Source organism: the organism of the source record quoted next, assembly GCF_019968985.1.
Source record: "MAG: Porospora cf. gigantea B chromosome Unknown PgB_NODE_593_length_14324_cov_108.694, whole genome shotgun sequence".
Classification (NCBI taxonomy): Eukaryota; Apicomplexa; class Conoidasida; order Eugregarinorida; family Porosporidae; genus Porospora; species Porospora cf. gigantea B.
Window position 1 is genome coordinate 1 of NW_027179135.1, and position 14324 is coordinate 14324.

At 53.1% G+C, this 14324-nt stretch overlaps 10 protein-coding genes across 13 annotated transcripts; 3 read left to right on the top strand and 7 right to left on the bottom strand.

Annotated features, from left to right (window-relative positions):
- Positions 1-1195: 1195 nt before the first annotated feature.
- On the bottom strand, positions 1196-1950 carry KVP17_000932 (uncharacterized protein; the record flags this gene model as incomplete). 2 transcript variants are annotated; one of them, XM_068515858.1, is made up of 3 exons in its annotated part: positions 1196-1270; positions 1404-1477; positions 1539-1950. In XM_068515858.1, the coding sequence occupies 3 exons, from the start codon at positions 1948-1950 to the stop codon at positions 1196-1198; spliced, it is 561 nt and encodes a 186-aa protein (XP_068372876.1). The 2 variants fall into 2 exon arrangements, with proteins under 2 accessions (XP_068372876.1, XP_068372877.1); XM_068515859.1 differs by lacking the exons at positions 1196-1270; positions 1404-1477 and having other exon boundaries at positions 1489-1950.
- A 568-nt stretch (positions 1951-2518) lies between these two features.
- KVP17_000931 (uncharacterized protein) lies at positions 2519-3199 on the bottom strand (the record flags this gene model as incomplete). Its single annotated transcript, XM_068515857.1, has 4 exons — positions 2519-2641; positions 2670-2765; positions 2823-2903; positions 2978-3199. The coding sequence occupies 4 exons, from the start codon at positions 3197-3199 to the stop codon at positions 2519-2521; spliced, it is 522 nt and encodes a 173-aa protein (XP_068372875.1).
- Positions 3200-3811: 612 nt separating this feature from the next.
- Positions 3812-4975, top strand: KVP17_000936 (uncharacterized protein; the record flags this gene model as incomplete). The annotated part of the gene is made up of 4 exons (XM_068515864.1): positions 3812-4163; positions 4280-4536; positions 4591-4782; positions 4820-4975. The coding sequence occupies 4 exons, from the start codon at positions 3812-3814 to the stop codon at positions 4973-4975; spliced, it is 957 nt and encodes a 318-aa protein (XP_068372882.1).
- Positions 4976-5150: 175 nt separating this feature from the next.
- On the bottom strand, positions 5151-6203 carry KVP17_000929 (uncharacterized protein; the record flags this gene model as incomplete). The annotated part of the gene is made up of 1 exon (XM_068515855.1): positions 5151-6203. One exon carries the CDS (start codon positions 6201-6203, stop codon positions 5151-5153), a length of 1053 nt encoding a protein of 350 aa, XP_068372873.1.
- Positions 6204-6486: 283 nt separating this feature from the next.
- On the bottom strand, positions 6487-7272 carry KVP17_000935 (uncharacterized protein; the record flags this gene model as incomplete). The annotated part of the gene is made up of 1 exon (XM_068515863.1): positions 6487-7272. One exon carries the CDS (start codon positions 7270-7272, stop codon positions 6487-6489), a length of 786 nt encoding a protein of 261 aa, XP_068372881.1.
- A 162-nt stretch (positions 7273-7434) lies between these two features.
- On the top strand, positions 7435-7965 carry KVP17_000933 (uncharacterized protein; the record flags this gene model as incomplete). The annotated part of the gene is made up of 1 exon (XM_068515860.1): positions 7435-7965. One exon carries the CDS (start codon positions 7435-7437, stop codon positions 7963-7965), a length of 531 nt encoding a protein of 176 aa, XP_068372878.1.
- A 24-nt stretch (positions 7966-7989) lies between these two features.
- Positions 7990-8889, bottom strand: KVP17_000930 (uncharacterized protein; the record flags this gene model as incomplete). Its single annotated transcript, XM_068515856.1, has 1 exon — positions 7990-8889. One exon carries the CDS (start codon positions 8887-8889, stop codon positions 7990-7992), a length of 900 nt encoding a protein of 299 aa, XP_068372874.1.
- A 95-nt stretch (positions 8890-8984) lies between these two features.
- Positions 8985-9806, bottom strand: KVP17_000928 (uncharacterized protein; the record flags this gene model as incomplete). 2 transcript variants are annotated; one of them, XM_068515854.1, is made up of 1 exon in its annotated part: positions 8985-9806. In XM_068515854.1, one exon carries the CDS (start codon positions 9804-9806, stop codon positions 8985-8987), a length of 822 nt encoding a protein of 273 aa, XP_068372872.1. The 2 variants fall into 2 exon arrangements, with proteins under 2 accessions (XP_068372872.1, XP_068372871.1); XM_068515853.1 differs by having other exon boundaries at positions 8985-9308.
- A 157-nt stretch (positions 9807-9963) lies between these two features.
- On the top strand, positions 9964-13705 carry KVP17_000934 (uncharacterized protein; the record flags this gene model as incomplete). 2 transcript variants are annotated; one of them, XM_068515862.1, is made up of 2 exons in its annotated part: positions 9964-10032; positions 10061-13705. In XM_068515862.1, 2 exons carry the CDS (start codon positions 9964-9966, stop codon positions 13703-13705), a joined length of 3714 nt encoding a protein of 1237 aa, XP_068372880.1. The 2 variants fall into 2 exon arrangements, with proteins under 2 accessions (XP_068372880.1, XP_068372879.1); XM_068515861.1 differs by lacking the exon at positions 9964-10032 and having other exon boundaries at positions 10280-13705.
- A 165-nt stretch (positions 13706-13870) lies between these two features.
- Positions 13871-14280, bottom strand: KVP17_005194 (uncharacterized protein; the record flags this gene model as incomplete). The annotated part of the gene is made up of 3 exons (XM_068515000.1): positions 13871-13918; positions 13947-14078; positions 14107-14280. 3 exons carry the CDS (start codon positions 14278-14280, stop codon positions 13871-13873), a joined length of 354 nt encoding a protein of 117 aa, XP_068372883.1.
- Positions 14281-14324: the final 44 nt, after the last annotated feature.

Genomic DNA, 14324 nt, shown 5'->3' on the forward strand with positions numbered 1-14324 from the left:
GCCGGTGCCAGCGTAGGGGCCGTATAAATGGTCGATGCCGGTACGAGTGTGGGGGCCGGGGTAGGGGCTGGCGTGGTGGGGTTGGGTGTCGGCGGCGAAGCGCAAGATAAGCTAACCGACAGGAACCCCGAGCGGTTAATTGTCTTTGCGTCGTTGAGCATCAGGTAGCAGTCGCCGCTTCCTCCGTTCTGCTGAACCTCCAGAGAAACCGCGACACAGCCCTCCGATTGAGCGCTGGCACACGCCATAATGCAAACGTCGATGTAGGGAATGGGAAGCACCCGGAGGATCTGCTCGTCGAACATAGTCTGGCCATGGAGGCACCCGTAGTCAACCTCCCATGTGGTCGTGGCTCCTAGCGTGGTCGAAGGAGGGAGAGTAGGAGCTGGAGTTGGAGGGAGAGTAGGAGCTGGAGTTGGAGGCAGAGTTGGAGGCAGAGTTGGAGGGAGAGAAGGAGCTGGAGTGGCCACAGGGAAGCATCCATCAGAACAGTTCCCGCCTCCGTTGCAGGGCCAGTATTGGTATCCCACCAAACACTTTCTGCAGTCTTCAATGTGAATATAGTTTTGGAGTGCTTCGCAGTTACTGTGCGGGAAGCATTCTGACGTGCAGGCGTCTGTCTGGTTGCATGGGTACTGATTGGAGCCCGTCAAACACGTCTTGCAGGCGTCGCCTGACAAGCCAATTACGAGGCTGTGACAGGGAGACGTCTGCACGTAGCAGGCTGGTGAACAGTTGGAAGTATCGTTGCAGGGATACAGAGCGAATCCGGTTTGGCACTTCAGACACTGATCTACAGGAATCCAGCTCACAAGGGATTCGCACTCATCGGCCAGTGTCCTAGGCGGTGGGCCGCCTCCGGAGGATTTGCTGTGGGAGGATTTGCTGTGGGAGGATTTGCTGTGGGAGGATTTTCCGTGGTGGGAGGATTTACTTGAATGAGAATGCTTTCCCGGCTTCTTAAGTCTTGGGTCAGATGGAAACAACCCATCTGCGACGTAACCCCATGACGTTGGAATAAACACCAATGACAGGAGGAGCCACGTATTCCACATGAAATCGTTAGTTGGATAAGTGGGTAATAGCCAAGAGAGGTTTCAGACCACGTCAACATGTGCCACAGAGGGCGCCCTCTGAACTGTTGACTTGTTGGTTGAGGGTCACTCGTGCAACTCTTCGACATACCGTTGATAATTCAGGACGAAATCGAGAAGCTCCTTTTGACGCGACGACCTCTCCTCCGATTCAGTTTCAAAGTATGAGTTGTACTCTGAGAACAGATGAAGTAAACATTAATATTGCATAAATAATAACAACTGATAGATTAAGTAAAACATTAATATTAACAAATATTCTTGCGAGAAATACGCCGAAAAACATTTCTTACCATTAACGCATTCTACGAGTTCTTCAATGGACAGTCCCCTGTAGCGAAGAATTGCGAAAAGCGAGTCCACCAGGAGACTGTTGCCGTCCTCTGGAGAGATATTAAAAAATTGAAAAAGCAGCGAGAGAAGACCCCACAGCAAACACCGTACGTGTCAGTGCCATGAGCACCCTAACCGCCATGCAGGCAACCTCCAGGCCCGCGTCACACTTCACGAGGAAATCGTCATCGTCAGCGTCCTGTAACCGCGTACCATACACCTGGTATATGTCGAGCAGGCTGCGGAAAGTGAGGAGCAGGTGTGTAGGTGGAACTAACCGATGGGTTTTCTGCGCCTGCTTCTCAAGGAACTTCGCGGTCACGCGAATCCGATCGTCATCTGCCAATTGTCGCAGCAGATGGTTGATGAGAGACAGTGTGTGGAAGTCGAGATCAGTATCATCAGGGGAGGATGGGAGACCGATTCGCAGCAGAACTCCAAACAGAGGCTTCAATCCACCTTCAGCAACGAGCTGAGAGCAGACGTCTTGGCGCCCTACTGCCGCGTAGCTAAGCAGCTTCATAACGGGGGTGACGAATGCGCGTGCCCGTAAAAAATTTAAGGACACCTCGACCCCACGGTTTTGAGAAAACTGCGTCTTGTCAACGTCAGACTGCAACAACCATGAAGAAATCGTACTAAGAAACCGGAAGAAGAAACAAGCCACACCTGCAGCAATAGAGCCATGATGTCGCAACAATTCCCCACGAACTCTTCCTCTTCCGAGGAACGGGTGGGCAGCGAGGACAATGTGTGCAGTGTTCCCAAAAGTGTTGTCACGGTGGCAGACGAAGACAGCTGGGACTGGAAGCGAAATAGAGGAAGGAGCGAAATATCTAACACTCACACAGAACTTTTCACTGTGGTGCGCAAGGGCCGATGCGATCTCTGTGAAGGCGACGGTGTTATGATCGTCCATTGAATTGTTCCCATCTCCACGAACCTTTTCCAGGAATTTGGAAACAATTCCACGTGGGCACAGATCCCCTGTTCGCCGTGGCTCAAGGTCACACAGAGACTCGAGAATCATCAGCACGTTCGACACCGCTTCATAATCCTCTTCGCTGGCGAGTTCGTTTATGCGATCTGAATTAAATCATTAACGTTCTAGTGAGATGACCTGAAATATTCTTACACTCACCCAGTGACGTGGACAACACCAGGAAAATGGAGGGATCAAACAGGTCTTCAATGAAAGGCTCCACCTCCAATGGCTGTAATAACTGAACACTCAGAACCTACTTCTTCGAAGGATATGATGTCTCGCAGAACGGACAAGACGGAGATCAGGATGTCCGTGTTCGAATGGGACACAAGAGAGCACAGGGTGGCCAGACCCTTGTGAAAAATTAAAAACCATTCATATTGAAGTGGTGCTAGCCTTTAACAACTCACCTGGTTGACAATGAAGGCTTTGGTGAATAATGGGTAAGAAGCCACCTGGGCGCAACGAAGAATAACCTCATCCAGTTGAATCTGAGGAGTTTAGTTGAGAATATAAAATATGAACGTGTCAAAATATATTTATATTTATTATTAGACATTCCTACCTCGCTGTCCATGAATTTCTCTGGCTCTTCTGGATGCTTGAGTCTGAGAGATTGATTTCGGTTCATGGCTCGATCTAAGTGGACTACGAGTCGTTTGACGTCAGCCTCGGACTCCACAAGGGTTGCTGGTTGGATCGTGTCGGCTAACAACAGAATTGATTGTAGCTGTGCGTCGTCGATGTCATCAGGAAGGGTCTTCAGCAGCTCCAACGGGTCTGTCATTCAAAATGAGCATTTACAAAGCATGGTAGACGAGAAGAGTGCATGCGAGCGTGAGTGACATCTACAACGGAACTCTGAGGCTTGTAATTCGTTGTTAAAGAATGTTGATCTAGACATTTCTAGCCTTCTAAACTATTTCTAGGAACTCGTCGCGCGTGGGACCTATTCGGTTCCACTGGCCTTGATTCGCCGTGGAACCCAAAGGCAGTGCGTCTGATCTCAGCCCCAATGGTTCGTGTGTCGCTTCTTGGGTGGAGAATGGCTGTACGGGCGATGGGGGCAGACACACTATTCACAGAGGAGGTGGTCGCTTGCAGACTGGCCGGAGCGAAGGCGAGATGGAACACAGATTTCAATATTAAGGGTGCGTCTGCTGAGTAGATAACGGGCTCATTCGTACCAGAATTCGTAACTCCGAGGAATGACGCACCTTTCTCCACTGTTCCCCACGAGAAATCGTATCTAGTGCTGCAACTGGGGGTATCGACCGCTGAAGAAGCCGAAAAAGCTGTCAGAATAATTGTCGAGGGTATGAATATAACCTATATTTAAAAATAAATCGCTTTCAAAATCATTTATTTTCTTTCAGATGTGGCTGCAGTTGATATCAATATGGGGTGTCCTAAAGCCTTCAGTGTCAACAAGAAGATGGGAGCCTACCTGTTAGAAGATCCCCCAAGAGCCTTCAGTATCATTTCTAATCTCCGAGAAAAGTTTCCAGATTTAGTCTTGTCGGCTAAGGTGAGAGTTTTAGGTAAGGAGAATGGCGACGAACCTCCCAACGAAGAGAGAATCGAGGAGGTGAGATACGCTTCTGCACCTCACCAGACGATTATCTTCATTCTCGGCCTTGTCTCCGCCGGGGCCGACGCCATTACCGTTCACGCCAGGTTCACCAGCCAGAGGCCTAACCGCCGGGCTTTTTGGGCCGTTTTCGGAAAGATCAGAGAAAGGTTACCGAATGGTAGGCTTCTATCATTAATTGGTCATTTAATTGGTTATTTAATCATTTAATCGGTGTTATTAATTGGCCATTTGATTTATTTCTATGTCAATCAGACAACGTTTACTTTGCCGCAGACATCCCTCTTGTCGCTAACGGTGACATCCTGACTGAAAGCGACGTGCATGGCTTCTTGAACCACGAGAAGGGCGGTCAAGGGCACGTTCAGGGCATCATGATTGCTAGAGGAGCATTAATGAACCCCAGTATCTTCGGACAAGTGGTTCGCGCGCGAGGTTGCGTCTCTGACGACGTTCTCCTCCGAGAACATGACATAGAGGGAACTGTTCTAGGTGCCTTGCTTTGCAAACACGCAAACAACACCTCGGAAACCGTAAGGAGCTTCTTTCATACTTGACCTCCGATTCTGTCGTTCATTAAATTCCAGGCAGAGCAACCGCCAATGAAACGACGGAAACTCGGTTCTATGCTAGACGCCTACCTCCACTCTCTGCAGCCGAATCCACCAGGAAACGTGGCAGGCTTCCGAGCCTTTTCTGCTCTGATTCTAGTGGCTTTGAACCGAGGTCACCATTTCCAATTTCTCAAGTACCTCGCAACGCAGTTTTTCCAGCACAGGGTAGATGCAATTATTGTTGATCGTTAATATGTGGCAGCATCCGTCGCTTCATGCGGACGCAGTGCGCGCCAAAACTATGGGTCCGCTGCTACGCATTTTCGGTTTGGACCAGTGGTACTTCTTCACGTTTTGTGAGGAGTTCAAGGCGACGCATCCCACGAGAACACACGCCAAGATCAACACGAATAAGTAAGATCAGGCGACATTATAATTAATCCGTTGTCAGGTACGTCTATGAGATGTGCGAGCAAGACCAAGAGATTACGTGATCTTCACGTTTTTCTTTTGATTGGATTGGTGGTTCCCGAACGCGACTGTGTACTCTGGCATGTATGTTCATCATTCAGTCACTGAGAGCCTGATCCTTGTCAAGCTGTTGCCTGAGCGGTGTCTGATTGGACAGCGGGCATTGGTTCATCCGTCTCAACTTGATCAATGGCGGGCTCTCCAACGTAGGAAACCGCCGCCGCTTGCGCTTCCACGTCTCTCTTCCGCGCCGCAGCCGAGGGACTGTAGCGCCGGGGTTGCATCCGCTTGCGGGCCCACATCGCCACCAAGGGTCCGACAAGGAACATCGTCACCAGGCAGAAAAGAGCCACCACGAAGTACTTTGTGCCTTCGGGATCAGTGACATCGAATGGACGGGCTGGAACGTTAGATGGCAGCTTCAACGCGGTGCCGTCACCGACTTGAGCGGTTGGAACCGTCATTGCGGTCGTCGTGGTACTGGTCGCTGGGGTCGAGGTCGTAGTCGGGGAAGCGGTTGTGGTTACTGCCCACTCCTGCGCATTCATCAGGAAGCTCGCACGGCAGGTATCGAACCCTGCGGAAGGCTCACACTGGACCGCGTACCGACTGCCACTGCTGTTCACTGGGGCTCTGCCTTTGCCGACGAAGTCCAATGTCTCCATTCCGGGGGTACCAGCGAGGAAGGATTCCACTATGTGGTTCCCTACAATTCTCTGGTCTGTACGGCAAGTCTGACCTTTCAACATCTCGGCGGCGTCGCATGTAGACGCCTCGATACACTCCTCAACCGGCTTAGAGAAACACTCAATCAGGCGTTGACCAACGGGTCCTGCAAGCTCTCCAAAAATCGCGGAAGCTACGGTCCGTAGCTCCTCAGTGTCGAGTTCCACGCCTTCACAGCAGCCCACCTTGTCGATCAGCTCACAGAAGGTAACGAGGAGCAATGCAGTGCTCACTTTCTGTCCGTGAGAGTTGAAAACACCGAGAACTTTCTTGGGTAGAGCCGCCGCGTGCGTCAGGGCGGACTGCATCGCGAAGGCCCCCTGCTGGCAAGTAGCCTTGGGAGCGCGATCAGCATCGGAGCCCAGGGACTTGGTGTGTGGCGCTAGTGTGCTGATCACCGAGATTAGGGAGCCGGCACGGCTGTTGACGGTGTCCTCTTGGAGATGCATCTTATTGGGATATTTGAGATTCCATGAAACACATCAACTACATATCTACTCAACACCGTTCAGGCGTCTTTATCCAACGACGTCCCCTGATGATGCAGGCTACTTTCGGTGGAGAGGTAAATACTCTTGGTGGAGAGACCAAGACCACCAGAGGAATCCGGAAGCCGACGTTGGTTGGGGGTGTCTTCGTCGCTATTGGACAAGACATCCAAGGTATGGTGTTCCTCGTCACGGTCCGTTTCGGCACCCAAATATTGTCGGAACCGCTGGCGTGCCCGCCGTTTCAATCTGTCTTTCCAGTGCGCAGGACACAACAGGAAGGCGATAACTTGCTGTAACCATCATTGAGAGTCAGACAGCCAATTCCTACCAACAATACCATCAGCACCACAAAAGCCCAGTGGTGTCCCTGAGTGGCATTCAGTAGGCTGGCCACAGTGGTGGTCACCGCTGGTTCTGTGGCGCATTCTGGTAGCCTCCGGACGGCAAAGACGGGCCGCGGTGGGCCCAGGTCCACGCGAGCGACGCAATCGGAGACACCCACTGGCGTCGCGCATCTGAGTGTGAGAAGATCTGACGAATTCAGGTGCTGGAACTGCCCCTTGCCCAAAATGTCCACGGACGGCTCACCGGGAAGTTGACATAGCCGCAACTTCAAGTCAGCGGACTTGGCAACGATACACTGCCGTTCATCAGCCATGGCGTCTCGGTCGCATTCCACCTGCCGAAGGCATGCCTCAAGGCCCAGCTGTACACACTTTGCTAACGGCTCCATCAGCAGAGCGACATCGCCGCCGAAGACCGTAAAGAGCGCAGCTGTCATCCGTTCCAGCGATTCAGGCTCCGCGCTGGAAAACGCAAGCAGCTCAAGGAACAAACCCGTCCACAGGGCAGCATGCGCCACGGAGCTTCGGGAGCGAAATGCCACAACGGAGCGTCTCGGAATGCGAGCAAGGCAGTTGGGAAGTGTCTGGGGCTTAGGCGCTGTGTCAGTGCCGGTCGTCTCGGAGAATACTAGCGCGGAGCCCAGATAGAGTGAAATCTGAGTGCTCTGCAGGATCACTCTCATGCTACTATTTGATGATATCCTGAATATGGATCTCTGAGGTCGGCTGTATCCTTGCAGGATCTCCGAGCTGGGTCCAGCTCGCCTGCTGTCGAGACATCAGAAATCGTCTAGTTGGTGCGGCGTGACTGCCTGTGATGGTAGTTGACTCAAACCACAAATTTGATGAATCTACTGCTAGGAGTCACAGGATCACATCCCGACGCAAGTGCAGGCGTCATCAAGCATTTACAAGCATTTGGGGTGTACATTAAGGTTGTCGCGGCAAATAGACCGGCACGCCGCAGCAAGCAAGTCAGGCTTCCAACTTCGATAATAGTGGACAGTGCCGATCCCGCCAAGACCTGCCAGCAACTCATCGCATGGGCCGATGTGTTGGCGATGCTTCCTCTCACAGCCCCGGCCCTGGCTAGAGTGTCAATGGGCGTCTGTGACGACCTCCCGAGCCAGTTGATAAGGGCCTGGGACCTCCAACGACCGCTACTTCTCTTTCTATGTATTGACGAAGTAACCTGGAGTCATCCGAGTACTGCAGCGCACATTAAATCTGTTGAAACCTGGGGGGCTGAGGTGCATCGAGTCCCACCAAAGCTGTTCTGTCAACCATGGACCGAGGCGCAGAAGTTGGATGTGTGGAAAGTGGTGGACGTAATCATGTCGAGATTGACCGCGGAACAGCTCCTTTTACCGGAGTAATCATATACTGGAATGCTAACACATTTACTCATATTCATTCCCCAGAGCAACTATGCGTTCTTCGATTTCTCGCTTGCGGCGCTTCAACTCCTTTCGCTTGCGTTTAGCTGCAGGAAGGATCGAGGTACTTTTATTGCTGCGTATCTGGGTGTTTATGTTCGTTAGTTCCGCCTGTAGGCTGTCGATCATCTGGGCATTCTGGTCCTTGAGGCGCCCCTTCAATTCCTCAGTCTCTGTGTTGTCGAAGACGTTGTCGTTGTCGTAGAGCCCTCTGAACGGCTGACGTTTTAACGGGTACGGAGACGCCTTCGAAGCCTTCGCCGTTAATGCCATCAATACCCGCTCATTCTGCTTATACTCCTTTTCGAGGACAGCAGAATCCGTCTGGAGGAGGTGACCTGCGAGCTGTTCCTGCCTATTCTGGAGATGTTTGATATGGTTGACCGTTTCCTCAGCGAGAGCATCATCAGCCACTCGAGGGCGGACTAGCTTGCCGTCGCGACGGTCTCGTGTGTGGGTCTTCAGAGCTTCGGTCAACATGTCCGAGTGGAGGTGGTCGATCGAGGCGTACTCGATTGGGTTGTCGCTGGCGACGGGCGACTCTCTAACTGCGAAGTTACGAGGATCTGCGTGAGCCACGGCTTTCGAAATCAAGGGTTGGCCTCCAATTTCTAAGTTACGAGGATCTGCGTAAACCACGGCTTCCGAATTCATGAGCACAGGCTGGCCCCCCACTACGTGAGCCGTGAGTCCTTTCAACTGCGTCGGCGTTCCGGAGTAGAATACGTTCATGTAAAAATCCTCCGGCGTGGGTTCGTCGCAGATCAACCGTTTTCCGTTGGCGCTGAGGTCGGGATAGGCTAAGGCGGCGCTGCCAATGAGAGCAGTATGAGCGTCGGTTGATTTTTCTTTGGAGATCCGCATGAAATTTTGCTATCTGGTTTAGAGGGTTCTATCAAAAAAAAAGACACACGAGTTCAGAGTAGGACTTAAAAAATCGTGTAGTCGTGGGTGGATGTCTAAGACACCATAGCAACACAAATGAGCAACAAACAGCACCACACAACTGCAGCTGCCATGTGAACCGTGCCGACCACGCCGTCGAATTCTGCGTACCTTTGAACCGCGTCAGGGATTCGCGACATGGCTAGTTTGACTCCTAGTCGAAGGGTTAACACCAGGCCCAGGTGGATCCAACCATAAACAAAAATGTCAAAAAGAATGTCTTTGACTTCAAAACAGCACAGCAGCGCCAAGTACGAAAAGAGAATGATGCCAACGCAGAACCGGAGATGCCTGCCAGGGAACCTGAATGTCTCCAGAATCTCGAACCACACAAGCATAGGCGGGCTGCTGTTGTTGACGGCGAGTGTGTGTGGGCACTCATAAAGGATCTGAGCCTGGGGACAGCAGCGAAGGACTTCGCCCAGCGTGAACGCACGCGTACTCCCACTCGGCAGTCGACGAGAGGCGGCTCTCCGCCAGAATCCGTTGCAGGGGGCGCGGAAAGCCTTGGAGAGGGTAAGTGGATTCCAAGAGCCAATCGGTAGCGGAGTAGTGGGTAGGAGAGTAAGAGTGACTGGGAGCTGCTGTCTTTGTCGAAATTCTGTTCGAAGCGTTCGCCAGTAAGAGCACCGTTCCAGTTTATCAAGATCCACCGGACCTGTGCAGCTCAGACGGATGACTGGTGGAGGAGGTTTTGAGGGCCACTGGCTGATTTCCACACAGGGTGCGCTGACCTCCCTGTGGTCACCGACCTCGTCTTGATATGAAAGCGGCGGCAGGGTTAGCACGCTGAACAGGGGCGTGGCTTGTTCACCAGGACGAAGATACACTAACATAAATTATTCCGTTATTAAAAAGGATTGTGCTGAGAATGGCTGTTGAGAATCGACAAAGAACTGGAACATGCGACCCGGTGGTTCCTACTGCGTTAGCTCGTGGAGACCCCGATAGTTGAGAGCTGAACATTCGAAATATTATTTATTGACATTTCGAATGCTTACGGCTCTGGCTCGTGATCGAATATTACTGCTTGATGGGGGCATGGGCACTATGATTCAAGAGGTAGGGACTTCATTCCATCTGGAGTCAGCGAGGTTTATCGGAGTCGGAGTTTCGCGGTGACGAGTTCAAAGGTCACCCAAGAGACTTAACAGGGAACAACGACTTGCTCAATCTTACACAACCAGGCTTGATCACACAGATTCACCTGGAGTACTTTGAAGCTGGCTCGGACATCTGCACCACGAACACCTTCAACGGAACCTCCATTTCGCAGGAGGAGTACGGGTTAAAAAACCAGGCGCCCCGCATGACGAAAGCAGGCGCGCTGGCGGCCCGAGATGCGGTGCGTATCTTCTCCTCGCGTCATCCCGATATGCCACGGCGTCTAGTGGCAGGCAGCGTAGGCCCGACATCGGTAACTCTGAGCGTTTCTCCTTCCGTGGAGGATCCCGCCACGAGGAACTGTGATTTCGATTCGCTGGTGGGCGCGTATAAGGAGTGCATGTCAGCTCTGGTGGAGGGAGGCGTCGACGTGTTGTTGCTGGAGACCATTTTTGACACGCTTAATGCCAAGGCCGGAGTGGTTGCCTACATAGATCTAGGGCGACCGCTGCCGTTGATGATTAGCGGAACAGTGGTGGACAAGTCCGGACGAACCCTGAGCGGCCAAACAATAGACTCCTTTGTGATTAGTCTGAATCACGCCAGACCCGTAAGCTTCGGAATCAACTGCGGACTAGGCGCTTCAGAGATGTCTGAATTCATTGAGAGGCTGGCCATACTTGCACCCCACACCTTGGTGACGTGTTATCCAAACGCTGGATTGCCCAACGAACTAGGCGGTTATGACGAAACGCCGACGGAGTTCGCCGAAAGCGTAGCGATGTTCGCTCGTCGACGGCTAGTGAATGCTGTTGGCGGGTGTTGCGGCACGTCACCTGCCTTCATTCGAGCGCTGAAGGAGGCCATTGCGAGCTGCACTCCGCGGAATTTTGCTGCAGAAGACCCCTATAGAGTCCAGTTGCATCTTAGCGGCCTGGAGCCATTTCGGCTTGACACGTCGATGAACCTGGTCAACATAGGTGAGCGATGCAACGTCGCAGGCTCCCTGCGCTTCAAACGTTTGATTAAAGCCAAGGACTTCGATAAGGCGTTAGGAGTTGCCAGAGAGCAGGTGGAGTCAGGAGCACAGATGCTGGATTTCAACTTCGACGACGGTCTCATCGACGGGGTGGAGGTTATGAGTCGCTGGAGCCGACTGGTAGCCTCGGACCCCGACATCTGCGCGGTCCCCGTCGTCGTCGACTCGTCGAAGATACAGGTCATCCGTGAGGGCCTCCGATGGTTTCAAGGAAAGTGCCTAGTGAACTCGATTTCGCTGAAGGAAGGGGAGGAGGCTTTTTTGAGCGCTGCTCGCGTGTGCCAGTCATTCGGAGCTGCGGTAATCGTTATGGCCTTTGATGAGCTGGGGCAGGCCGACTCCACAGCTCGTAGAGTTAGCATATGCACTCGTGCGTACAATTTGCTCACGTCGACTGGATTTCCCGCTTGTGACATCGTCTTCGACTGCAACATCCTTACCATCGCAACTGGTATGCCTGAGCATAATCATCAAGCTGTCTCGTTCATGGAGGCGGTGGAACAGCTCGGAGTGGCGTGCCCGCAAGCTGCCTTTTCAGGGGGTTTGTCGAACCTGAGCTTCGCCTTCAGAGGGTTGAATTACCTTAGAGAAGCGATGCATTCGGTGTTTCTGTTCCACGCCGTTCAGAAGGGCCTGAACCTCGCTATCGTTAATGCCGGCGCCTTGGTCCCGTTGGGTGACCTGGAGGAGGACTTCCGCCTGTTGCTGGAGGACGTCGTCCTCAACAAACGCGACGACGCCGTCGACGACCTCATCTCCCGAGCCGACCTCATGCGCCAAGCCGGCGAAGGACCAGCTAAGGTGGTGGACGTGCAGGCGTGGAGGTCGACGTGCCCGCGAGAGCGACTGCAGACCAGCCTACTCAAGGGCGTGGATGAGTTCATCGAGACTGATATAACTGAGGTGCTGGCTGAAGTCGGAGATCCCTTAGCGGTCATCCAAGGCCCCTTAATGCAGGCAATGGGCGTCATTGGCGAGCGCTTTGGCTCTGGAAAGATGTTCCTTCCTCAAGTTATAAAATCTGCAAGAGTCTTGAAAAAGGCGTTTGCGGTTCTGGTGCCGTATTTGGAAGCGCAAAATGAGGATGGAACGCACCACTGCATCGGAACTGTCGTGCTAGCCACGGTCCGAGGCGATGTGCATGACATCGGAAAGAACATCGTTGGTGTGGTGCTGGGCTGCAACGGCTTCCGAGTTGTCGACTTGGGAGTCATGGTACCAGGCGACGTCATTGTTCGCGCAGCGCAGGAGGAGCGTGCGGATATCGTAGCGCTCAGTGGTCTAATTACCCCTTCACTCGACGAAATGGTTCGCGTAGCCCAGCTGATGGAGTCGAGTGGACTCTCACACGTGCCACTTCTCATCGGTGGAGCGACAACCAGCAAGAAACACACAGCACTAAAGATACAACCAGTCCACGCCCGTACTGTCTACGCCCCTGACGCCTCTACCGCCGTCGTGGCGGCCTCACGCTGCACCACCGACAGTGGCTTTTGGCCTGAGATCGATGCCGCTTACTCAAGAATACGGTGTGATCTAGAAGAGGAGGTGGATGAGGTTACAACCGTCCCTCTATCCGTCGCGAGGACGGGTCGGTTCAAGCTGGACATAGCGAGGGTGCCTGCTGCACCGGCATTCGTGGGCGTCGAGTACTGGGATGACGTGCCCCTGGGAGCTCTGATTCCACATATTGACTGGAGGTGGTTCTTTACGGCCTACCAGCTCGTAGGGAAGCATCCCAACCGCTTCTACCCTAAGATATTCGAGGACGCTACCGTCGGAGAGACGACTCGCTCCCTCTTCGCCGAAGCGAAGGCGTTGCTGATTCGGATGAAAGCTGAAAAGTGGACTTGTGCGCGCGCTGTCGTGGGGTTGTTCAGATGTCGTGTGGACTGTGAAGACATCATCGTCATGGGGGGCCTGGATGATGTCGAAACCCAGCAGGATATCCACCCTCTGGGCCCTGTCAGAGTTCGTAGGGGAGAGTCGTCCACTGAGGTTCGATTCGGTGGCCTTAGGCAGCAGACGTCGAGCGATGGCCAGTTCCGGGCTTGCTCGGACTTTTTGCAGCATGAAGGAGACCACGTAGGCTTCCTCGTGTGTACAGCGGGTGATGGGTTGGCTGCCACCGTCCAGAAACTCAGCGAGCGAAACCTCACTGACGAAATTATTCTGGCTGAAGCGCTAGCAGATCGCTTGTCAGAGGCTCTTGCGGAAGTCTGCCATCGGCACCTCCGAAGTCGATTGTGGGGATACGAGACCTTCGAGTGCCCCGCGTACCTGCCTGACTCGGTATATCAGGGTATCCGACCGGCTCCTGGCTACCCTTGCCAGCCGGATCTCCGAGTATCAGATAAGTACTTCGCTCTGCTTGCTCCAGACCGCGTTGGCATCTCCCTCAGCTCAACTCACATGATGCTCCCTGCGTGTTCAGTGTCTGCTATGGTGTTTGGGCACCCGCAAGCAGAGTACTTCAGCCTTGAGAGGGTGGATATAGAACAGGTCCAGGAGTACTCCATCAGGAACGAGTACGATTTGCAAGCTACGAAGCAAGCGTTAGTCACTGTGTTGCCCGACTCCCCCTCCCTTTAAAAAGCACAATTCGATGCTAGACCTCTTCTGTGGGTGTTTTTTCAAAGAGCCCGAAGTTGAGAGAGCCCAGCCGACCTGGTCGGCGGACGTGTGTGATCGCGCTTGGGGCCCCGAGAGAGTCGAACTCAGTGTTGATAAACCCAAAAGACGCCGAAGACACCGGCGTCACCCCTGAACAAGAAGCTTCGTTGCGAAGTGAATCATGTGCTTCATCTGTGTGACTAATTTTGTTCGCCCTCACGTCTAGCGCCGTTGATGCCTTGCCCGATACTCGATGAATGAACGTCTGCATTTCGTTCAGAGTAACCGGCGGCGTTATTCCCTCCAGCATCTGAACGAGCTCCTCGGCGGTTACCTCGCCGTCCTGATCTCGCTGTATGGCGCTCCCTTCCCCTCCTCACGTCGCAATAGCGGAACAGGGACTGCACTTGCTCTATGACCTGCAGTCTAGTACTGTTTTCAGCCTTGTAGAGCCAGCCGTTCCTCGAGGACAGCATGGTGATGTACACGAACTCCTTGAAGTCTATCCGGCCGGAATCGTTTCGGTGCACGAGGTCGAAACGCTCCGCCAGCATGAAGTTTTTCTCATCGCTGACCAAGCCTAGGACACCAGCCGCTT